This window comes from Argentina anserina, chromosome 2, assembly GCF_933775445.1.
Source record: "Argentina anserina chromosome 2, drPotAnse1.1, whole genome shotgun sequence".
Classification (NCBI taxonomy): Eukaryota; Viridiplantae; Streptophyta; class Magnoliopsida; order Rosales; family Rosaceae; genus Argentina; species Argentina anserina.
This window is the reverse complement of record NC_065873.1, coordinates 27,512,472-27,535,542: the sequence shown is the minus strand read 5'-3', so window position 1 is coordinate 27,535,542 and position 23,071 is coordinate 27,512,472. Positions and strand designations below refer to the sequence as shown.

At 39.0% G+C, this 23,071-nt stretch overlaps 4 protein-coding genes across 4 annotated transcripts; 2 read left to right on the top strand and 2 right to left on the bottom strand.

Moving 5' to 3' along the window:
* The first annotated feature begins 894 nt into the window (after positions 1–894).
* On the top strand, positions 895–6,716 carry LOC126784912 (TOM1-like protein 9). Its single transcript, XM_050510458.1, has 10 exons — positions 895–1,185; positions 1,772–1,850; positions 2,285–2,383; positions 2,478–2,591; positions 2,754–2,914; positions 3,485–3,566; positions 4,061–4,146; positions 4,322–4,513; positions 4,973–5,430; positions 5,739–6,716. The coding sequence occupies exons 1-10, from the start codon at positions 1,085–1,087 to the stop codon at positions 6,470–6,472; spliced, it is 2,106 nt and encodes a 701-aa protein (XP_050366415.1). The 5' UTR covers positions 895–1,084; the 3' UTR covers positions 6,473–6,716.
* A 634-nt stretch (positions 6,717–7,350) lies between these two features.
* LOC126784916 (protein PEROXIN-4) lies at positions 7,351–9,530 on the top strand. Its single transcript, XM_050510465.1, has 6 exons — positions 7,351–7,430; positions 7,601–7,680; positions 8,075–8,194; positions 8,267–8,395; positions 8,816–8,945; positions 9,299–9,530. Exons 2-6 carry the CDS (start codon positions 7,675–7,677, stop codon positions 9,385–9,387), a joined length of 474 nt encoding a protein of 157 aa, XP_050366422.1. The 5' UTR covers positions 7,351–7,430; positions 7,601–7,674; the 3' UTR covers positions 9,388–9,530.
* A 2,803-nt stretch (positions 9,531–12,333) lies between these two features.
* LOC126784914 (uncharacterized) lies at positions 12,334–15,483 on the bottom strand. The gene is made up of 13 exons (XM_050510461.1): positions 15,144–15,483; positions 14,978–15,054; positions 14,778–14,858; positions 14,564–14,695; positions 14,367–14,453; positions 14,112–14,165; positions 13,833–13,923; positions 13,677–13,747; positions 13,529–13,598; positions 13,367–13,419; positions 13,171–13,264; positions 12,814–12,911; positions 12,334–12,624 (listed from the first exon to the last, which is right to left on the bottom strand). The coding sequence occupies exons 1-13, from the start codon at positions 15,439–15,441 to the stop codon at positions 12,535–12,537; spliced, it is 1,296 nt and encodes a 431-aa protein (XP_050366418.1). The 5' UTR covers positions 15,442–15,483; the 3' UTR covers positions 12,334–12,534.
* Positions 15,484–17,089: 1,606 nt separating this feature from the next.
* On the bottom strand, positions 17,090–22,611 carry LOC126784913 (protein tesmin/TSO1-like CXC 6). Its single transcript, XM_050510459.1, has 8 exons — positions 21,841–22,611; positions 21,220–21,321; positions 20,625–20,802; positions 20,079–20,420; positions 19,661–19,755; positions 19,482–19,576; positions 17,724–18,125; positions 17,090–17,469 (listed from the first exon to the last, which is right to left on the bottom strand). Exons 1-8 carry the CDS (start codon positions 22,248–22,250, stop codon positions 17,261–17,263), a joined length of 1,833 nt encoding a protein of 610 aa, XP_050366416.1. The 5' UTR covers positions 22,251–22,611; the 3' UTR covers positions 17,090–17,260.
* Between the last annotated feature and the right edge of the window lie 460 nt (positions 22,612–23,071).

Here is a 23,071-nt window from a genome sequence, read left to right as displayed (position 1 = left end):
ATAATAATTCTGATAAACCAAGAGGAATAGTAGATAATTTACTGCAACACTGCTTAAAACAGAGAGAAGAGCACATAAATATTCCAATGTTTTATAATATAGTGGAGCATATGTTATGGTGCTTGCTGCATAGTTGTTACCTAAGTTGGAGATTATTCCTAATTGCAAAAGGGATGGGTGCTTGTTTGTTTTGTACTCACCTTTCTGTGTTTGAAAATATTTGTTTTGATCCAGTAGTGGGGCGGTTATCAGAGATTAGAGGTAAAATTATTATCCACTTGTTTCTGTGATGGAGCTTTGTGTTTGGATTTTCTGTATGCTTAGCAGGTTAGAGATTGTGATGATGAGATCAAAGATTAAGACATCATTTTCATCAAAATTGGCACAAAATGTTGGGCTGGACTTTGTTTCCATCCAAAATCTACTATACAAAATTGATGGCTTTAGTCGAACCACTTAATTTTTTTAAAAGCATGTATCATGCTCAATTCTAATTAAATGGGACCAATAATTCTTTTGTATAATCGAGATAAGCCGACTATGGACCCGGAATATTTTTCTTCCGAGAAAAAACTCAGAAAATTGAATTGAAATATGATCGGAGTTGAAACTTGATAAGATGCATTCATCATGCTAGTTTGGTATTAGCCTCACTAAATGGAAACATGATTAGGATAATTAATGGAAGCCTAATCAGAAACAAATACTTGAATAACAAAAGTCGGTGACGAAGAGAAGACTTAACGGAACTTAAACAGTCAACCGTTAATAAAACTGGTAGGCCAAACAGACGGCGTAACCCAACCACACCTCTTTTAAGGCCCCCAGGCCCATTACGTGGAGGTTCCTGATTGGCAGTCAAATTATTTCCCTCACCGAAAGAAAGACACGAAGAAAAAGCAAGAAAAATCGGTTCCTCAACGGAAGAGAGCCTGAGCGATCTCACAGACTCCGAGAGAGAGAGAGAGAGAGAGAGAGAGAGAAAGCCGCCGGAATATTCCTTAAGCTATCAGCGATCCTGCCGGAAGGAGTTTACGGTGATCGGAGGCGCGTGTGCGTGTTCGGATCCGGCGAAGGAGCAGGGATGGTGAATTCTATGGTGGAGCGCGCCACGAGCGACATGCTCATCGGTCCTGATTGGGCCATGAACATCGAAATCTGTGACATATGCAACCACGACCCTGTGTATGTGCCGCACTGGATTTCAATCTCTCCTTTTGTTTTGGCTTACTTTGATTGTGGTCTGAGTTTTCTAGTGGTATTGGATGTGTGTGTCATCTGGCATATGAATTTTGAAAGTTAAGAGAAATAATGGTGGAGTTTGAAATGGTCGTTGAATTTTGATCCAACAGTGAATTGGCTGGAAATGTGAGAATAGAATTCAAGAAAGTTAGAATTTCGTGTTGTATTACTTGTTGATTTTGTTTGGATCTAGAAGCAAGCGGTACGGTTAGCCTAGGCTTTTGTATGTCTACATTTGGGCAGTTCCAACCTGTTCGATTCGATGTGTGTTAGTCAGTGTTTGCAAAAGGATTGGTTAGTGTACATTAGTGAGCTGAATGTTCATGATAGCATCGATTGTCGATTTATTTTATGGTGACTACGAGTAAAGTAAGCACGGGAGAGGGTGTAAAGTGATGAGAACTCTTTGAGTCGAAACTGTGATGTATAGGTTTTCGCGTTGATTGAATGTATTTGTTATGCTTATGATTGAAATTTTTCGTAATAGAATACCTAGATTTGAAGTTCTCCTTTGGTTCTTATATATCAGGCAAGCAAAGGATGTTGTTAAAGGCATAAAGAAGCGTCTTGGAAGTAGGAATTCAAAAGTTCAACTTCTTGCCCTTACTGTAAGTTTCTTATGTCTTGTTTAATCCAGTGTAGTGGCTGATTTTTTGTGTACTTTCATTAGTAAAAGATGTTAAATGTTAAGTCAAAGTTAGTTCTAGGTGTCATAACAAATATGCCCCGTCATATAAACAACCTGTGTATGCTTGTACTATTGTATGAGCTCCTGGCCAGTTCCTGTTAGTCTTCATTTAAAATATTTAGTTATAAGTTATAACACAAAATGAATGTCGTACTAGGATAAGGTACCATATTTTAAAAGTTAGATGTGGTGTAGAAGTAATATGCCAGGCTGTTGGGAATATCATTGAACTTGTATGTTAGTCTCTTATATTGTAAATGCTGCTGATACCTTCATACCTCTTGTTGTATATAATGGCTTTGTATTACAGAGTTCTAAAATTGGTTTTATTTTGGTCTGCTCGCTTTATTCTAGCTTTTGGAAACAATTATAAAGAATTGTGGAGATATTGTTCATATGCATGTTGCAGAGAAAGACCTCCTTCATGAGATGGTAAAAATAGTTAAAAAGAAGGTATGTGTATCTCTTCAATTATTTGATTGCAACCCAAATGCTTTCGCTATTCACCTCTATTGAAAATTGTTCATGGTATATTTGTATTTTGTAGCCGGACTATCATGTCAAAGAGAAGATACTGATATTGATAGATACCTGGCAAGAAGCTTTCGGTGGCCCAAGAGCAAGATATCCACAATATTATGCTGCATATCAGGAATTGTTGGTATGTTCTTGAAGAGATACCTTGAATCATAAAAAAAATAAACTCAACACCACAAGCATTGACAAAACTATAATTAGCAGGAAATGGTTACTTCCATTCCTTAGACAGTTGTAGTTCTTTATTCTTCAACATTGTCTGACAAAAATGATTTCTTAACCTCAGCGTGCTGGAGCAGTATTCCCCCACAGGTCTGACGCAGCTGCTCCTGTATTTACACCTCCTCAGACGCAACCATTGTCGTCACTCCCTCAAAATCTGCAAAATCTAGATAATCCGAGAGACATACCTGAGCCTTCTGCAGAGCCCGATTTCCCAACATTAACGTACAGATTTACCTCCTCCTCTGAATATATGCTTGATTTATGAACATTCTGTCAACATAATAGCATTTCTTTGCATTCAAAACGGTATTCAGTGGACTGAATAGTGTTTGCCAGGTTTTTTGTTCACCAGTATGATAATTAGTTTTTGCCCTTATAGATTTTTTTAATTTTGATTGAATTTTCACGTGCTGTATTGGGATTTGTTAGAGCATTAGGTGGATGGCTTGAAGAAACATCCAATAAAAGCACTTTGTTAGCTTTGCTTTGCTCTTGTGTTTCATATTTTTATCGTGCATACATCGGTGCAATTTACCTTTTATCTTTTTCAAAACTGAAGAATTTTGACTTTAGAGGACTGGGGATGATGTCATTTCCTATGTTTTGCATCTTTTATGGGGGAGAAGAGTACTTGTATCCCATTTATCCCAACCAAACTCCAAAGAAACCAGCAGCCGCAAATCCCATAGTGTAGAAGTCAATAGCATTAGGATCATTTCTCATTCTTTATGATATGCATGGTCAAAGTTTTGTATGTTATCATGGTTGTTTATTAATAAATTTGTCTTTTAGCTTGACTGAAATTCAGAATGCACGGGGTATTATGGATGTCCTGGCGGAAATGCTAAGTGCTATAGATCCAGAGAACAGAGAGGTACATATTCTGTTTTAGATATGAAGAAATTAATCTTGCAGTGTGATATTAATTAATGATATGACTAAATATTTAGTTGTATATATGTGCTTAGCTGTGTATTATATGCATTCACTTCTAAACAAATCTTGCTCCCTTCGATTTCAAAGAGAAAACCTCTAACCAGTCAAAACTCAGCGAGCATATATGCTGAAATATATAGTGAAGAACAGTCTTCATGATCTGGATTTTAATGTGTTGATAACTTAATATCGAGGAGTTTAAAATTGAATTAAGCAGTCTGCTGTTACGAATCCTAACAAAGTAATCTTCTGTAACAATAGAATACAGACTAATACTAGTTGGCTGAATCTATTTGAAATTTATATTCCATTGTCACTTCATCTAAGAGTAAATGTGACATGAAGTCAAAAAAAATTATATATATTTGGAACTTACATTTTTTGTTTTGTTTTAAAGTCCCAACTTTTCTGACATTTATTTATCATTGGCAGGGGCTTAGACAAGAGGTTATCGTTGATCTAGTTGAACAGTGTCGTACATATAAACAAAGGGTGGTACACCTTGTTAACTCGACCTCGTAAGTGCCCACTATTTGAGTAAATTAAATTCATGTAACATTAAAAAATGCTAAAAATTATTAAAGACATTACTAGGATGTGTTCTGTTGATTGTATATTTTATATATATATATAAGTATTTGCCATGGTATGGTAATCTAGTATTCTTTACTTATCAGAGTTTTTCTTGGTCAGGGATGAATCACTTCTGTGTCAAGGACTAGCACTTAATGATGACTTGCAGCGTCTTCTTGCCAAACATGAAGCTATTGCTTCAGGCAATCCAGTTCAACCAGATAAACCCAAGGCAGAACCTTCTGGAAATCTTGTAGATGTTGGTGGTCCTCTTATCGACACTGGAAGTGATAACAAACAGCTTGATGGGAGGTAATTGTAATTGCAACATATCTACAAGCTTTATATGATGTAGGACCAATCCGGCAGTGTATAAATAGAATACAACAGCAGAATTGTAGGGTCTTAGCATCCTATCTTTAATTTTGGCATTTATGATATATGGTTCTCATGGGGATCTGTGCCAATCATGTGTCTTCAGTATATGATTGGCACAGATCCCCATTTTCTGCAGTTGCTCAGGAGTTGGGACATTATTGAGAATATGCCTTGTCTTCCAAGTGGTTGATTGAGAATTAATGTACTGTGTTGGATGACCCGTGTGCTTTAGTTTTCAAAGTCGTAACTTTTAGAGCACTCTGTAGCTAAGAAAAGATAATTGTGATTCTTAAAACCAAAGAAAAGATAATCGTCATCTTTCTCAAGAACAAAATCAAGTTCGTCTTTTACTAGGTTTTTGAATTGTCTGTATTTGTTGGCTTCTTTCTACAGATCCACTTCAGGTGCTGGTGCAAGCTCAAACCCACTTAATCAGTTATTACTTACTGGACCTCCAACTACTAATGGTGCAACTCCTACGACAAAGGTTGATCCCAAGATGGATCTTCTTAGCGGAGATGACTTTGGCTCACCAAAGGCAGATTCGCTGGCTCTTGTTCCTGTAGGTGATCAACAGACAAGTAGTGCTCCTGTATCCAATGCCCTTGTTCTTATGGACATGTTTTCTGACGGTAACAGTGCCCCAAATCCTCCTCATGCGACCAACCAAACCAGTCCATTAAACCCTCAATTTCAACAGCAGCGGAATTTTCAAGGCACACAAGGGGGAACTCACCCAAATGGAATTGTCCCAAACATGGGAGCACCACAGTATGAGCAGTCACAGTACGCGCAAGGTGGTGGTCCTGCTTGGAATGGTCAGATGCAGCAGCCATCTTCACCAGGATATGGTGCATTTTGATAGTTTTTAGTCGTTTTGATCTTATTGTTGTTTTATGTGGCACAAAACAGTACATTGCATTCACATTCTTTTGCACATAGGCAGATACAATCACCGCATGCGTACATCATGATTATGACTTCATTTCCTTGAATATTGTTAGATAGAAATGTGAGATTGATCTCCTATCCACTTCTGGTGATGTGCCAGCAGTTGGTGATTGCATAAGGCATAAAAAATATTTATGCTTTGCTATTTATCCTGTGCTTTTGGATACTGTAAATTTACAATGCTCTTACATTTCACATGGTTGGGCAGGTTCACCAACCAGTGGATCACTACCACCACCCCCTTGGGAGGCTCAGTCAGTAGATGATGGAAGCCCAGTAGCAGGTTCTCCATATGCACCACCAATGCAAGTCACTCAAGTGGTTGTCACACATGCACAGGGTGGTTTCGTTCCACAGGGTCCTCAACGGTCAACTAGTGACCCGGTAGTTGGTATGTACATTCAACCAATTACAAGTAACCATTTGTCGGCAATCAATCAGCAGGTTGCTCCAAGCAGTCAGTTGGGTTTGGCACCTCCTCAACCACTTCAAGGTCCATCTATGGGTATGGTTCCACAGCCACCTACTCAAGCCGGTCAAATGTCATCTGCGTACCCTCAACAAATGTATGGCAATCAAATAACCCCCTATGGCTATGATCAGCAACAACAAGCACAATACTTTCAGCAGCAGCATCAACAAGGGCAATATTATCAGCAGCAGCATCAACAAGCGCAATACCTTCAGCAGCAACAGCTTCATGCGCAATACTATCATCAGCAACAGCAGCAGCAGCAGCAGCAGGCGCATTATCTTCAGCAGCAGATGCACGGTATGTCTGTCAATGATAATGGTATGAGAAACGCCTACCAGGCTCCTACATCATCGTATAACCCGCCTAGCAGGCCAGCCAAGCCAGAGGACAAGCTGTTTGGAGACCTTGTTGATTTTGCAAAACTGAAACCATCAAAACCGACTGCCGGCACAACTGGTAGTCTCTGAAATTGTTGGTGGTTTTTGCCCCTTCCCCATTATTTTGGCCACCTTAGTTGATTTGCCTTTTTTTTTTTTTTTTTCTCTTTCGTTATATATAATTTTTATATGAGATTTTGGCTCCAAATTTGGGTTAGCACATTGTATGGCATTGGGATCATGTACATTCTTTGTAGAAAAAAGAAAAAAGAAACCCAGACAAAAAAGGGAGGCCTTGTGGATTAGATTGAATTTATGAAATTTGCTTTTGTCAGTTTACTTTCCAATTAGTCTGAACCTTGTTTCCCATCTGTTTGATTCTTGATTGTTGTTGGGTAAGCCTGTGGCCGCCTGGTTTGACGATGTGAGGGTTTTTAACTGGTCGTCAATATGATTACCAACGCAACAGTGTAGATTCGAGATATAGCGATAACTTTCAGATCACAGCACAAATAATGTAATTCTCCATCCAGCCATGTAATTTGTTAATCACAACAGTGTAAACCTTCCTCATTTTAATTACATTGTAGTCTTCCCAACTCTGATTAGTAGTTGAGTTACTAAAAACCTCTTGATTAGAGTCCGTTCTTAGCCGTCAAGAGGAATAAGCGTTTTGACATGACCTCTCACCACGATTAATCTATTATTTTTCAATTACATGAGAGACGTAATCACATTTATTTTTCTATTCAATAAAAAGAACATTTGAACATGAAACCTCATTTATCGTTGAAGTCTTGAAGACCAAAACACGAAGACGCTAGAAACCTTGGTTTCTGTTTTTGGATGATAAAACTCGTCTACTGACGTGGCGCTTTGTCATTTGTAGACGAGAGAGTTCTTACAGTACCCCTTCCCGCACGATATATAAAACCCAATTCCTAACTCCATCGTAAAGAAAAGGGTTCCCTCGCAGATCTTCGACTCTCTCTCTCTCTCTCTCTCTCTCTCTCTCTCTCTCTTCCCGTCGTCGCTTCACCGGAAAAAGGTACGACTCGTAAAATCTTCAGTAGTTTCAATTCTGATAGAGACAAAATCAGTCGTCGCTAAACCATAATTGTTTTTATGTTTGAATCAAACTTTCAGCTCAGCTTTAATCTAACTCAATATCAGAAATCCATTCGCTTATGATTTTTACTGTTTGTTATGTACATGTAGGACCAATCAGAACCCGTTCAGGATATTGGGCTTTGCGGTCTAGTGCTTGTATACTAAGCTTTACCATTATTAAGATGCAGGTTAGTTGAGTTTTTGGGGGTTTTTTGTGTGTGAATGCTTTATCCTAATGCTGCTTAGGTTTAGAACATTAAGAATTCGATGAGGGTTAGCTTAGCTGATTAATACTAGTTTCGGAGGGAAATATGAGGCAAACTGGTATAAAGGTGAGATATGAGGGAGAATAAGGATCAGATATGCAGGTTGAACATAAGTTTTGGGAGCTGAGGGGAGAACGGTAACCGAAAAAAGACATAGGGGAGTTTACTTAATGATTGAGAGAGAACATGAAGAGAGTATGAAGCCTCCTTGGATGGTTATGAATGAAAGAAACTTAAGTGATTGTTATGTTGCGTACGGTGTCAGAGGTGAATTAACTGACTATGGCCTTTGTTGACGGATTAAGGTTTTGTGCAGGCATCAAGAGCTAGGCTTTTCAAGGAATATAAAGAGGTTCAACGAGAGAAAGTTGCAGATCCAGATATTCAGTTAGTTTGTGATGACTCCAACATATTTAAGTGGACGGCTCTCGTCAAGGTAAGCTCGGTTGTGTCAAGTTGAACTTGGTGAATTATATGGGTTGATCTCAACTGTGTACTTATTATGTAGGGACCGTCGGAGACTCCGTTTGAGGGTGGAATATTTCAGCTGGCTTTTGCAGTGCCCGAGCAATATCCATTGCAACCCCCACAAGTCAGGTTCCTGACAAAAATCTTCCATCCAAATGTGCATTTCAAGGTATGAAAACTCTCTGATATGTTTGAACTTGAATTACAGCTTCTCTAGAAGACTAAAACTTTCATGTGGTACCTTATGTTAGGTATAATCCAAGTTTCAAAATGTGGAAAGATTTCTAAGATGAGCGTGCGTTAAAGGCTCCAAGATATTTTAGTCATGGATTTCAGTCACCTTTTTTTAGGAGTACTTAAATTTCTTCTGAGTTTGAAGTAGCCTTTTATTCAGTAATGAAAATTGACTTATTTGAAGCTCTTTTACTTATTCTTGTTTTTATTGGGGTGGGGGCCACTCATTACTGTTAACTTCTTGAAATCCATGAGTAGTTGTTTCCTGAACTGGGTTTATCCTCTTACAACTAGTGCTATATCACCAACTGAAAACAACTTCTGATCCATATAATAAGTTGTTCCTCTAACGCAGACAGGAGAGATATGCCTTGACATCTTGAAGAATGCATGGAGCCCTGCTTGGACACTTCAGTCTGTCTGTAGGGCCATAATTGCTTTAATGGCTCATCCAGAACCTGATAGCCCGCTAAACTGTGATTCAGGTAAGTTAGTTATACATTTGAATTTATCAATTCTAGCAACCTCAATGGTCAAGAGCCAGAAAAAATAACGACAAACAGATGCTTGCTCATATTTATAATCTTCAAAGGATGCTTAACACCATAAATCTCTTGCTCTTTCACTTAAAAGTGGGCTAGTGACTGTTCGTTCAGTGAGTCGATACCTCCTATAGGGCAAAATGACAGAAAAAGGCAAAGTAGGATAAGATATTGTAGTTTTAGTTTATCAAAGAACATGTTTTGTGGGATATGAAAATATGTCAGATCCTGATATTTAGAGATCCAATCTTTTGATGTACCTTCTTTTATTCCTCAGCGATTGATGTTCCTTGCAGGCAATCTTCTGCGTGCTGGCGATATCAAGGGGTACCATTCCATGGCAAGAATGTACACTAGGCTTGCCGCCATGCCCAAGAAAGGGTGAAGTGTTGTAAAACTTCTCAATTGTTGTGAGGGTTTCGGCCACTGTGTATGGTATTGTGTAATAATACTGTCAAATTTCATTGGGGATCAGCCAGTCTTTCTGTTCATCACTTAAACATGTATAAAAATAATAGCTAGTAGCAACATTCATTTTCCAAAGTATCTTGGTTCTGTAAAAATATTGCTAGAATTTGCTGAAATATAGCGGCAGCTAAAACAAAATGTTATGAACCTACAAGAACCAGGATTTCACACTGAAAAAAGAGTTGCTAGATTGCAAAGACGGTTACCTAATGTTGTGAAGAACCAGGTAGGAGTAATTCAAGCTGAAATTAACATGGAAGTAAAGTCAACAGGTAAACCATCAAATACCTAACAGTGCCTGGAAAATTTCCTTTTGTAAGAACCTGTTGTGGCCGTTACCGCAAGCAATCTGATAACTTGAATCAAACACCAGCCAAAGTCTCCATATATTGAAAGTTCAACACCCCCTTAATATTGGGTAATCCAACACGTAGTTCCTCCTTACTTGCTCGCCTGGGAGTTAGCTGAAAAGATTTGGAGATGTTGCTTTTGAGATTATACCAGAAGATTTGACCAGGATTATGCAGTAGCAAGTATGAACTTTCATCTCCTTCAATTTTCTCTCGACTAAGATAGAGAACAGAAAATTTCATCTTTCTTGGCCATAATAAGGTAGTGAAAATGCGATCAAGTTCAATATGATACTTAAGACGAAAACCAGAGTAGTCTCTCTCTAACTCCAACACTTGGATATGTGAAGAATATATATCAATAAGATGCAAATGGCTGCCACCACAATGAGACTCCTGAAGAAATCCATACTTAGACTCATGAGTACGTCTGTCAAGCTCAAAGACATGTCCGACTCGCTCATCATTTATGTGGTAGTATGAGATCTGTTTAGGATCCCCTACCCAATGAACTGCGCCATTGCAGTATACCACTCCATTATATTTGGGATGACAATCGAGATTACTGAAGGAGGACTCGGCAATTCTCCAAGATTTAGTCTCAGACGAATATATGTCTATGAACAAATCCGAGTCCCAAAAGCTAACTCCCCGGAAGAGGAGCAGCTTGTAATGAGGTGATCGGGAAGGGTCAAATGCCAAAGCCTGATGGGAGATGTAAGTGCTTACATGACCTGGATAGATAATTGTGGAGAACTGATTGGTAGTGGGATTGAGAACGTAGTATCGTGGTGGTATAGTTGTGACTCTGGGACAACATAAGAAGAGGCCATTACAGGACTGGAAAATCATGATCTCATGCAGGTTTGGAACGAAGTTAAAAGGATGACATGAGTTGGTGGAACACGGTAGAGTTTGGTTTGCATGGTTACTACTTCTAGGGTTATGACCAAGAGCACCAAGAGGGATGAAAGATAAGGCAGTAGTGGATCTGGATGGATAAGGGAAGACGGCAGAGACGGAGGGGCTGAAATTTTGAAGGGTGTGGCGGCGACAGAATTTTGGGTCGGAGATAAGAGAGAGCCAATGTTTGGAGACACATTTGAATCGGACCAGAGGTCGAGCTGGTAGGCGCACAAGAATTTCAGTAAGGAGCTCTTCTATACTGGCCACCTGCTCCATGTCATCCTTCTTTTTCTTGGAGAAATGCTGCATGTTATATCTCAATAAAATCTCTCTGAAAGTATTTTATAACTCTTTGGGCTTTATATAGCCATCAAATCTGAAAAGTAATACTGAATTATAATGCATTACTAATCCTAATGAACAAAAGATAGCAGTCAAATGAATACGTCTATGAATCGAATTATTCATCCTTATTGATTCCTAATGAACAAAGGAAAACAAGCCGAGTCAAATAACCCGATTAAACTATGAGAACAATTTTCATACATGGCTATTTTACTATTGAAAGAAGAGAGTATCGGTTTAGAATTTAAACCACAAATAGATTTCTGCACGACCATGGCAACTGGCAAGTGAAGCTAAGGATATACACGAAAGGAGGGATGACATGCCACATCCAACGAGCTGTCCGACAGGCTCATCATCTATGTGATAGTACACCATATCTTTCTGAATCCCTACCCAATGAGCTGTGTCATTCCAGTATACCGCTCCATCGTAACACAGCTTAAAACTGTGAGATATCTCTTTCTGTCTCCAACTTTTAGTTTCGGACATGCGAGAATTAACATCACGTACGACTATATAGAAGAAAGAAGATCACCTTGTAATGAGGTGATTTGGAAGGGTCAAAAGCCAAAGCTTGCAATTGATTGACGATGTTACCTGTTTGACCTGGCGGAAGCATAAGTGTGGAGAATTGGTTGGTAGTAGGATTAAGAACATAGAAGTGATAGACCGATGGGGTTACTAGTTTTCTTCTGAAGGAACGACATAAAAAGAGGCCATTACAGGACTGGAGAATCTCGATCCACTCATGCAGGTCTAGAACGATGTTAAGAGGGTTGCCTGAGTTGGGTGAACCAGATAGATTTTGGTTTCCAGGATCAAGATCATTTAGAGGGATGAAAGATAAGGCAGCAGTGAATTCGAATATCATAGGAAAGACGGCAGAGACGGAGGAGCGGGGGTTCTGAAGGGTGTGGATCGGAGATAAGAGAGCCAACGCTTGGAGACACATTTGAATCGGACCAGAGGTCGAGCGGGAACGCGCACAAGAATCTCAAAGAGGTCTTCTATACTGGCCACCTGCTCCATCTCTAAGATTTTGTTGTTTGATTTAAACTTATAGCCCTGGTTTGATCTCAGATTTTGTTTATTGATTCCTAATCCTAATGAACAAAAGTAAACAGCCAAATTCTAGATGTATAAAATCAACCAATATTCATTCCTAATGAGCAGAGGTAAACAGCCAAATTCTAGATGTATAAAATCAACCAATATTCATTCCTAATGAGCAAAGGTAAACATACGAAGTCAAATAAGGATAACCGATTAAACTGACATACTCTTCTTACTAAGCATTTAATTTGTTGCATGGTTCTTACATACTTCACCAATAATGAATACAACATAAATGAGATAACCACAACTCTCACAGTTATTCTTACAAGCGCCAAGAAATGACAGACACATCTATTATACACTGGAAGAGAGATTTTAGACAACAATTTTCACCAAACAGCGCCTCACCACATGAGAAATTGATCAAACCAATGGCTTGCCTCTTTTACCATAAGAGCGGTCATTTGGTGGCCGATGCCGGGCTCTGCTATTAACTGAGTTTAAACAAAGTGGCGAATATACATCAGCTATGCCAATTAATCTCCAATTTGAAAAAAAAAAAAAAAAACAAAGGAAACACTACTTTGCATTTAACTGTAAAATATGGGATGTAGAGTTAAAACTGAATATCCCGCTTTCTACATATTCTGATGAAGGTAACTTGTTTAAAGAGAAGGGGATACCTTAAATTTATCTGCAGTCTTTGCAGCTTCGTAAGCCTTGAGTGCTCTCGCTTTAGGAACGTCTAGACCAGCGAGTGGACATCGAGGATCTTCTGCACCTAATATTTGGAAAAAGTTTACATGAGACTGGAATAAAAGATATGATCTTTCATGACCAGAAACAAACAAAAAAATTATATAGGTGATTATTCAATTGAGGGTTAACAGAAAATTTGACACATTTGAGAGCATTGTAGGACTTGTCCAGCCTTCAGTGGACAACAGAAATTTCAGGGGTTATAATGATAAATTTAAGTATTGTACTGCATTATAATCTGGGTATGATGATTATTGGTTAAAATTCAAACAAGGGCTTACCATTTAAGATCAATAGAGGACGCGGTGCAATAGCTGGAACCGTATAGGGAGAATCAAACTGAGAGGCCAGACCTGGAGCAATCCTATCCCACACCTGTTCAGATATGTAAAATTGGTAGATGCATCCAACTTCAGTATGCTACCAAACTCTATCCAGATATTACATCAGAACTCAGGAGAGAAGTATGCAACTAACCTTCTCCACTACTTCTTTGTCAATCGCACTTTTGTTTAGATCAGTTTGTGCTTCTGGAAACGCAACCAACAAAATAAAAGAATCAGAGAACCAAACACAAAAATAGCTCTGCAAATTGCTATTAAAATGGACATCAAAACTGAACATTATACTATTTTTTACCTTCAAAAACAGGTTTTATACTGGCAACTCGAGCTTGCCACTTATCATTCTCTAGTGCCCATCGAAACCCCTACCATAGTAGCATAAAGGGTGAATTGGTTGTACTCCTATTTTATAAGCATAGAGGTAAATGAATTAGACATGATACCTGAACACCAATTATAGGGACAACCACTGCATAGCGGGTGTCAGCAGCAGCAGCTAGCCATGCATGCATACCTGCATTGCGTTTTAACAAGATCAGTTCTTTTTTCACAAAATTCATGTTGAAAAGTTCCCATCTTATGAAGTAATCTTTGCACACCTCCCAGTGATTCACCAGTGATTCCAAGCCTAGCAGGGTCTATATCCTCCCTTTGTGTTAGATAATTTGCCAATTTTATCAAGTCCCAGACCTGCCATAATAAAACTTGCATCGTTCAAGAAACAAACCATCAAAGTACTAACCCTAATTATTTCACTAACAATACTTTCTCAGGGTAGAATTTCAACTATGTTTCGATTTAACTATTACATGAAGATCGTTAATAGTTGTGTAACTATCTAACTTGCAGACAACTTTATAAGGGATTTTAGTAATTACCGTATCGAATAAGAAAGGCATTGTATCACCCCTTTTCCATGCTGATATGAGAGCCTGCACATGAATAAGATTACCAATCAAAACCAAGCCTTGCTCTTAGAATCAGTATTTATATGATGCTTTATTTTTGCAGAGATAAGCCAATGAACTAGCTCTTAGACAGTAAATGTGTCAAACAAAACAGTTGCAGATTGTAATTTTAGTATCAATAAGCCAATATTTCATAACTAAAGTGCACGGCATAAGAATACCCACATCTCGGTAAGTGGTTCTATTGGTGGCACGTTCACCATGGTAGCGAGAATCAATGGCAATTGCTACATATCCCCTCGAAGCATACGCCTGGAAAAGAAAAGCCAAATACACCTCATTTCTACAAACTGTGGTTAAACAGAAACAATGATCATAAACAACTATTTGAGGGTGAAACAATAAAGATCAAACACAGCTACCTCAAGCAGTGGTCTTAGCCACTCTTTGTTCTTGTTAGTGCTATGCAGAAAAACAACAGCAGGCTTCTTCTGGTCACCATTCTCCTCCTTCATGCTCAAAATCAACACAGGTAACCTCCCCTGCTCTCCTGCCTATCAACTCAATCCAAAATTTACCAACACAATTTTTTAAATCATTCCATCCTAACAATCTCAAAACAAACACAACAATTACCTCAGTAATTAGGTAAAGATTTTCCTCCTGAAGCTTCTCCTTAAAGTTAGTAACGTTAGCCTTGGGGCAAGCATTCATTGCCTAATGTACAATACCCAACAAACCAACAACATTTGAATAATACAACAACAGAACTCAAACCTTGAATAATACAACAACATTAGACTTAGGAATCAAACGTTGGACGCGAGAACTCAAACCTCGCTGAAGCTTGGAGGGTTAACCTCCTGAAACAGAGGATCAGTCACCGGTTTCGCCGGCTCCACCGTCAACGGAACTGAAACAACGCCACTTTTCATGTCACTGGAAACTTAAAACTGATGACCGATCAATAAAAAAAGACAAATCACTTCTGAATAAGCTCACCTTCGCCACATCGCCTGCTACTCAACACTTTGTGAAACTCGGAACGAAGCTTCTGGGCGTCAACAGCTTCCTCGGCCATTTGGGTGATCTGAGTGTTGCGGTTTGATCTGTGTCTTGTCGACTGAGACAGGCACCGGGTTTTATAGGGGAATATTTGTGGCGGGTACGGGCCTTGGCGTTGCCACGTGTGGGCCAGGGGAGGTGACACGTCGGAGAGGGTGGTGGGTGGTGAATGGGATGATGGTGATGATAGAGTGGTGTGCTGCAGAGGTAGAGGGATGATGAGAGAGTGGGTCATTGTGATTTTAGGAGAGAAAGGTTGTGTTTGTGTTGGTGTAATTATTGAAATAACAATATTATTATTGTTTTTGGGGAAATAATAATTACAAATTGTGAAGGTGTTTTTGGAGTGTTGTCTCATTGATGATAATTCTGGGTTTTATGAAGCTCTTGATATGGTTAATTTGAATTTGGGGGGTTAACTTGATAAGTTAAACCTAAAGCAGATGGTGTTTTGGGTACAAATTCTTGCATGAGGTGAAGAGAGAGTTGATCTTCTTGGACTATAATGGGATTTATAGTCAATTTTTATTCGTTTTGTTAATGCATGATTCTGGTTTATGTGCCTTATTCTGATTCGATTCGTTTCTATTTTAATCTATACCAGCACACAAACTTTGTCCGAACAAAATAAATGCAATTTTGATTAGCACTCATTAAGATGCAAACAAAATATATTATTTTCATATGTTGAGAGGGACATCCTGCAATTTTATGCTAGAGAATAGGATATAACAAAACCCCAAAACTATCTAAGTCCACAAGCAACAGTCCGTTAAGGATTTGAGTTCAAGAGCTTGTATTTTTGGCGAAACTTCATTGCTGTAAACAAGTTTTTGTTTGAATGAAAATGACCAAAGGAAACGAAAGCAGTAGGAAGCACAATTCAGACTGATCAAACAAGAGTAGGAAGATGCAATGAAGCTCCACCAGACTTGAGTACAACAAGATTGATTTCATGAAAGTCATTTCGTGGATTTAAGAGGCTAAGGTGACGGCAATGTTCCAAGGCATCTATTTGGGACGCAATGAGAAAGTGGATAAATGAGTAAGGACTGTCTCCTAGTTGGACATGATGGGACGAAAAGTTATTACAACTGTTGTGCAACTTACTACAAATTCTAGACTTCAAAATTATCACAACTGTTGTGCACTATGCATGTATAACACGCAATTGGGACGAAAAGTCGAGCAATAACAAGGAAAAACCCAGCTATCTGGATCGACACAATGACATTTCACTAAAACATCGATAGGCCAGAGGTACATGAGTAGAGGCATAAACAGACAAAGAAACTATCATGTATCAAATTACTGAAGGACATAGAAGGAGTCATGTATCTAATAGCATAACAAACTATTCCCTGATATTAGTGTTTCAACTGGAGAACAGCTATGTATTATGCTCTCCTCTGCTCTGTAATTTTTTTTTTAGGGGAATGAAACAAATTCCTCAGGCATCAAGCCAACACGAGCACAAGGCTCTAACGATCACAAGGATCATGCAAAGGGTGACAAGCCATCCTAGGCAGGCACTATCTATTAGACAGAATAAAACTAAACTAAACGTAATATAGGGTCGAGACCCGCTACACTACCTACACTCACCAAAGGAGAGGAGCATTATTAGAGAAAATAAAAAAACTACGAGCTAGCACAATACGTGAAATCCACAAGGCCCACAGAAGACGGCTAACTCAACTATATCAACTATCTATATCTGATCTAATGTCGGATTTTCGGTGAAGCAAGTTCTCATGTAAAACTGTGACTGTGAGGAGCTAAATATTAAACAACAGCTCTTTTAGCAAGTTTAAAAGTTACCCAGATTTCACGGCATCATACATCAATATAGAAAGCATAACAAACATAGAGCTATTTTTGGGTTCAAATTCTGCTGAAACAGAAGGGTCTACTTGTGACTAGATTCTCCAAAAATGTTTTACAAGACCTAAGGTCAACTAATATATGACAAGAAATCATGCCCAAATATCGTGCACAGTGATAGCACTTGAACTAATTCTATCCTAAAGTAACGATTCTATTAATGTTAAATTTTATTGCCCGGTATTATTTTTCAAGGCCATTCCAACTCCCGAGACATAAGTGACTACTGACTGAAGCACTTTACCATTTGTGGAAGGAGATTTCCCAATGTCATTGCTGCATGTCACTTTCTGGCCCATGGGTTTCTTTGGGGTTCCACCCTCCACAAGATCCTTTTGGATTTCCCTCTCCCTTTTAACTACAGGAGAATACATTGTTTCTGCAATGTGGAAACAAATGAGTAAGGACTGTCTCGTAGTTGGACATGTAAAAAACATATGTGGTCGTCATATAGGGTCCTGCTTCATTTTACCATATTTGACATTTGGTAACTCGTTCAAACTTAGTTGGATCAAGTAATTCTACATTTCAAAAATGCACACCTTTGGGCCTTAGTTAGCAATTTCCCTAGTATATAATCCCATTTTGGCTTTCAACAAGTATAATTTTACAATTGAACTTAAGAAAGCTCACCTTTTATGCTACCACGAGTTATAAGAACGTTCAGGAAATCCCTGAATCCTGAGAGGACAACCCTCTCCTGCTCTTCATAAACCTCTGTGCAACCTATTTCCTGAGATTGATTCTGAGTTGTGCTTTGACTATTAGTCGTGTTTCCATTTGGCAGCTCAGCTGCCATAAACATCTTATCATCTTCATCACACATCAGGGCCAGTGTTCCAGGGGACATTGGCCTACTATTTTGCACATCACCTCCATCTGATCCAGAACCACTGCCACCATCTTTATCCGATTGATTCATTACCAAATGGTCGCCATGCGCAGAATTTTGCTCCTGTTCCCTTTTACTTTCTTTCCCCTCTATAGTGGCTGAAATGGTAGTAGTCTTATCAACCGTCACCTTTTGCCTATTTTCTGTACATGTTACGGTAGAAATTGAGTGTTGAATTACACAAAGGAAAGGACAAGCAACTCATAGCATATTAAGTTTACACAAGTTGAATGGAACTCAAAAGATAGCACATCACTCGATGCACATAAACAACATCTGACCAGACTCTAGTGATCCAGTAGGGGAAGATTGGTTATACACCAGCGAAGAAGTTATCTATTAGATGCTTATATGTATCAGTATATTGACTTGGACTACATGCCAAACAATAGGTCTCCTACATCGTAGTTCAAAACAAAATCAGAAATATAGTACCCTAAAAGAAACTAAAACACAATGGATATGACAAAGAAAAATACAAAATGGAAAAAGGCTATGCTTGATGTCAGTTAATAAACGTAACTCATTAGCTCCCCAGTCATAGGCGTAGGGAGGGTAGGGCGAGAAGGGCCAATTGACCCATCTCAGTTTCTGAAGCTAGGCAGCCATTGCTTGATTATTGTGCTAATTACATACAGATAACATACATAATGACCCTCCTCACATAAGAATATCTGGAAATGAAAGGAAGTTATGGCCCATTCATCTGTAGAGTTCGTTGCTTATGTAGTTTTTTACAGCATTTATTTATTAATAAATAATGATTTTGCCCTATAATCCATATATAATTTGTTTGATTATATGCTTCACTTTTATATACTTTTTTTTTCTTGTGTTCTCATGGTCACTATCTCTTTTTGTTTGACATATCTATTCTAGATATAATTAAATTAGCTATTGTATGTATAGATAAATTTGCGTGATAAGGAGTAGTTTAGATAAATAAGTTGATCAATTAATAGAATAGATTTATGATTTGACATACGCTACAAAAATGTACGTGTACAAGTTAATTAAAATATATAACTATACGAAGAATGTCCCTTTGAAATCAGAAGAATGACATATAAAATAATTATTTGTTTCTAATAACCGTTATGTTATGTTATTTCATAATGCTCGTATGCGTTTACTACGATCGGAATTATTCAAATTTTGACCCTCCTAAATGATATTTCTGGCTACGCCACTGTCCCCAGTGTTATTTTATTAGAGAAGTTAATTCTAGTAGCTCAAAAGAAAAACTCTGAACCTAAAAAGGTGGCCATTTCAACTGAAAGTTTGATTCTTGGGCACACAGCCAATGGTAAGTTCACCTACTTCCTAAGGTTCAACCTCATATTAACCCCTAAGTTTCCTTATAGGGTGCACACTGCACACACAGGCACACAAAGACACACATATAAATAAATTAAACAATATAGATAACAAAGGCTACAATAATGAGATGCAAAGATATCGTGCAGAAAAGAAAGATGAAAGTCTGTATATAGCCAAACCTGCAAGCGCCTTTGCAGCATCTTCTGAAACTACAACCAGACGTGAACACAGTTCCTTTATGTTCTCAGGTTGGATGATATTTGCCAACATAGATCTTCAGTAATAAAACTGACAACAAGTTATATATTGAAGGAAAAATGGAAACCAAAAAAAAATTTTTGACAGCAATTCTGAGAACCTGTATGTGGTTTTTGAAGATCCTGGTACTGAAACATGAGGAGTAGGAACAGATGACAAAGACGACGATGTCATCAGAGGTCCTAAGTGATTTTCCTGAGTTAAGTCAAAATTTGAAATAAATAAAAATTATTTATAAATAAATATTCAGCCAGTTGGCTAAAGTAGAAAAAATGAAAATGGAGAAGAAAAAAAAGGACCTAGTTTGAACTTAAAGAGATTGCAATGTTTCATTATTTTATGCATCAGTGACAATTTAACAGCAGCATAACCATTCATGGTGTGATCTCTAAGCCAGGCAATAACAAGTTTATTTAATTCTTGACACATTAATGGAAACATCATAATGCATCCTTCATTGTAAGCAATCAGTTTATCTTAGCAATACTCATATATTCTAGTAATCTAACAAACTGTACCTGCTGAGCCTGTGTAACACGTTGAGCTGATTGATCTCTGGCTCCAACGCCAGAAAAAAGTTCATCACTCGGTCTTTGTCTAGACACAAGAGGCCCATACCCAGAGGATCCAATGGCCCCACTAATGGCTGCATTTGCATGTTGCAAGTTGGCTATCGTATTGTGATCTTCATGAAAGATAGCCCTTCTTTCTTCACTTCCATCAAAGTTCTTGCAGTCCATGCATTTACAGTTTTCAGAACATAGAACATTGGCTTGGAAGCACTCACAATACTTCTTGAGACACCCAGATTTTCTGCAAGCACATCCTTTGTGGTGCTTTTGAACCTCGCCAGCCTCATCCTGAATACGTTTAAACAACTAGTCAATGCACTCTGAATTGGATCTGTTAGAGTTATCAATGCATGCTTGAACAAAATATATGAATACTTAAATTACTAAACAGACTGTACTGGCACAAGTTACTTACAAAGAAAATTATGTGATACTGTGATAAAAAGTATAGCCACTAACTACTCAAGATCCAAATAAGTAAAGATTAGATACCCAAGACTCGCGAGATTCATGTGGACTGCTAGCAATCTTTGGTCTGAATGCTTTTGGGTTACGCTCTAAAATTGCTCCAACCGCATCCTGCCTAGCAGCTTCATGGTCCACGTTATTATGACAATTCAAACAGTTGCAGCCTTTACAATAAATTCCAGCTGCAAAGCACTCACAGTACCTGCCAAATGAACAATCTTTGAATCATAGTCCAACCAGATAAATTATGAGCCACCTCTGTATTCATCTAAAGGAAGGTAGAGGCCTTATGTGATTGGCAAAATTCATGCATATGCCCTATCAGGCTATAACGCAATGCTATACTGTATCCCCAAGAAAACATTTTACTAGAAAGCATGCATGAGAGCAGCACAAAGCATTTCAAGTTTTCATTCAGGCAGATTGAAAGGATATGTAAACTGAATTGTACCAATAAGGCAATAATGTAAGTATCTGTAAAATCTCCATATGTAATGTGAGAGAAAATCCACAATTCCACATAGGTGTTTAAGTTCAAATTAACAAAACATCATAGGGGTAAAGCACAGATGGACCATTCTACATGCTAAAAGCCAAAAGGAGGATTATGTGTCCTTACAACTTCAGGCACCGGGAATTTTTACAATTGCACAGCTTTTGCTTCTTTGGAGTGTTGTCTTTAGATTCGCTGCGGGCACGTGGTTTAGGAGACTCATATCTCCTGAAAAAGCATATGCACAAAAAATGTCAGAACCAATATAAACCAAATATTACGCAACATTCAACATCAGTTGGATTGAAAAATATGCCTATTAAAACTGAGGTGAACCAAAATTGATCACATAAACAGTAAAGCAGTTGGAAGGCACGGAACTCCTACGAGGGAGCATTATGCACACAGACCAAAGACCTAAATCACAACCTCCTTTCTCCCTCTAGCCTCTTTGTACCAAAACAAAGCATTAAATGCATGTATAAAGTCAGGCTCTTCAGTCTTTACAATATTCTCTACGATTAAAAGAGCTAGTCTTTAATCTCACCGCCATTTTCCATAACTAATATTCTCTCTGATAAACCATCAATGTGCATAGCTAAAACAAGTACATAAACCCACACATTTGCACTTCACACTAACCTTACCTATTCTGCAATGTTTTCCAACCACAAAGAACATAAATTTCCAAACTTCACATACAAAATAACAGTAAAATTCAAATCTTTCAGCTATGAAATTTAGTACCTAGGTGGAATCTGAGCAATCCGGCCGTTCACCGGCATCGTCGGCCCCACCGGCCTCGCCTGGAAGTGCAAAACCGTCTGCGTCATATACGGCTTCGGCGATTGCGCCGCCGTCCCCTGCTGCTGCGACTGCAAGGCCAGCTGCGCCGCTGACTTATGCAACTGCTGCTGTGACTGTGTCTGTAGCTGTGGCCGCACCCACGGCTGCGTCTGTGGATGCGCCCGCGGATGCGGCTGCGGCTGAGAAACTGGCGGCGGCGGCGGCGGCGGCTGTAGCTGAACCGACGGAGGTCCAGACCGCTCCGGCAACGCGGCGTTGGCGGACGGCTGGACAGGAGGGGCCGTGAAATCCAATTGCCTCGCCAATTTCTTCGGCGCCGCCGCGCCGGAAGCCGTTTCGCTCTGCTCCATATAATCTCTCAAATTCAAAAAAACGAGCACGGAAAAATTGGCCTTCTCTCTCCAAATCTCACATTTAATTCAAATAAAAACTCCTCAAAATCGTTGTAAACACTCAGACTACTCTCACATTAAACCGATCTGCTTCCGTACCAGAAACCTTCGCGGACCGGCCGGAATTCCGCGGCGGTGAGATAACAAGTTACGAAGCAAAAAATATTTGAAAAAAAAAATATCGGAGATTTAGAAGGAGGAGAGAATCGAATTAGCTGAATCGGAAGCTTCTGGAAGCCCCGCCGCCGATGAGAGAGCGGCGAAGGCTGAACGGAATTGGGGGATTTCGGGAGATTAGGGACGATAGATAGAAAGAACCTCTCGCTCGCTTTTAGTCTCTTTTTTCTTTTTCTCTCCCTCTCTACGTTTTTTGAAATTCAATTTCCTAAATAACGAAGGGTCTGATGAGCCCATTGGAGGATCGGACGGTTCAGGTTGAATGTTTCATCGACGGTGGTGATTTAGCGTGGGAGTGAGGAGGAGTCGGGAGCCGTGTGATTTTGTGGGGTATTAGGTTTTTATCTGGGAAAGCGACGGGAGTGGAATTTGGCGCTAATTGGAGTCCTGGGGGAGGATTGAGGGGTTGGTGAATGGGGGCACGTGGAAGGTGGCGATTGAGTGTGCTTGACCTAGGGAGCTAATGGACGGCTGAAATTCAAAACTATGGAGAGAGAAAGGGCGAGATTTCTTTTTCTTTTTTTTAATGAATTGTCTCGCGGCGGCTCAGCGTAAATATTGTGCCCTTCCTTTATCTACTGTATAAATATTTTTTGAATTAT

What these genes read in the sequence shown, in the direction of transcription:
- LOC126784912 (XM_050510458.1), top strand. Translation starts at nt 1,085, where the DNA reads ATGGTGAATTCTATGGTGGAGCGCGCCACGAGCGACATGCTCATCGGT. An exon ending in TAAAAATAGTTAAAAAGAAG is followed by an intron (nt 2,384 to 2,477) that starts GTATGTGTATCT and finishes TGTATTTTGTAG; the next exon opens with CCGGACTATCATGTCAAAGA. An exon ending in CCCGATTTCCCAACATTAAC is followed by an intron (nt 2,915 to 3,484) that starts GTACAGATTTAC and finishes TTTGTCTTTTAG; the next exon opens with CTTGACTGAAATTCAGAATG.
- LOC126784916 (XM_050510465.1), top strand. An exon ending in AGTGGACGGCTCTCGTCAAG is followed by an intron (nt 8,195 to 8,266) that starts GTAAGCTCGGTT and finishes CTTATTATGTAG; the next exon opens with GGACCGTCGGAGACTCCGTT. An exon ending in CCCGCTAAACTGTGATTCAG is followed by an intron (nt 8,946 to 9,298) that starts GTAAGTTAGTTA and finishes TGTTCCTTGCAG; the next exon opens with GCAATCTTCTGCGTGCTGGC.
- LOC126784914 (XM_050510461.1), bottom strand. Translation starts at nt 15,441, where the DNA reads ATGACCCACTCTCTCATCATCCCTCTACCTCTGCAGCACACCACTCTA. An exon ending in ATAGAACCACTTACCGAGAT is followed by an intron (nt 14,166 to 14,366) that starts GTGGGTATTCTT and finishes ATTCATGTGCAG; the next exon opens with GCTCTCATATCAGCATGGAA. An exon ending in ACAAAGAAGTAGTGGAGAAG is followed by an intron (nt 13,265 to 13,366) that starts GTTAGTTGCATA and finishes ATATCTGAACAG; the next exon opens with GTGTGGGATAGGATTGCTCC.
- LOC126784913 (XM_050510459.1), bottom strand. Translation starts at nt 22,250, where the DNA reads ATGGAGCAGAGCGAAACGGCTTCCGGCGCGGCGGCGCCGAAGAAATTG. An exon ending in ATGAATCTCGCGAGTCTTGG is followed by an intron (nt 20,421 to 20,624) that starts GTATCTAATCTT and finishes AAACGTATTCAG; the next exon opens with GATGAGGCTGGCGAGGTTCA. An exon ending in AACTCGTGGTAGCATAAAAG is followed by an intron (nt 17,470 to 17,723) that starts GTGAGCTTTCTT and finishes TCCACATTGCAG; the next exon opens with AAACAATGTATTCTCCTGTA.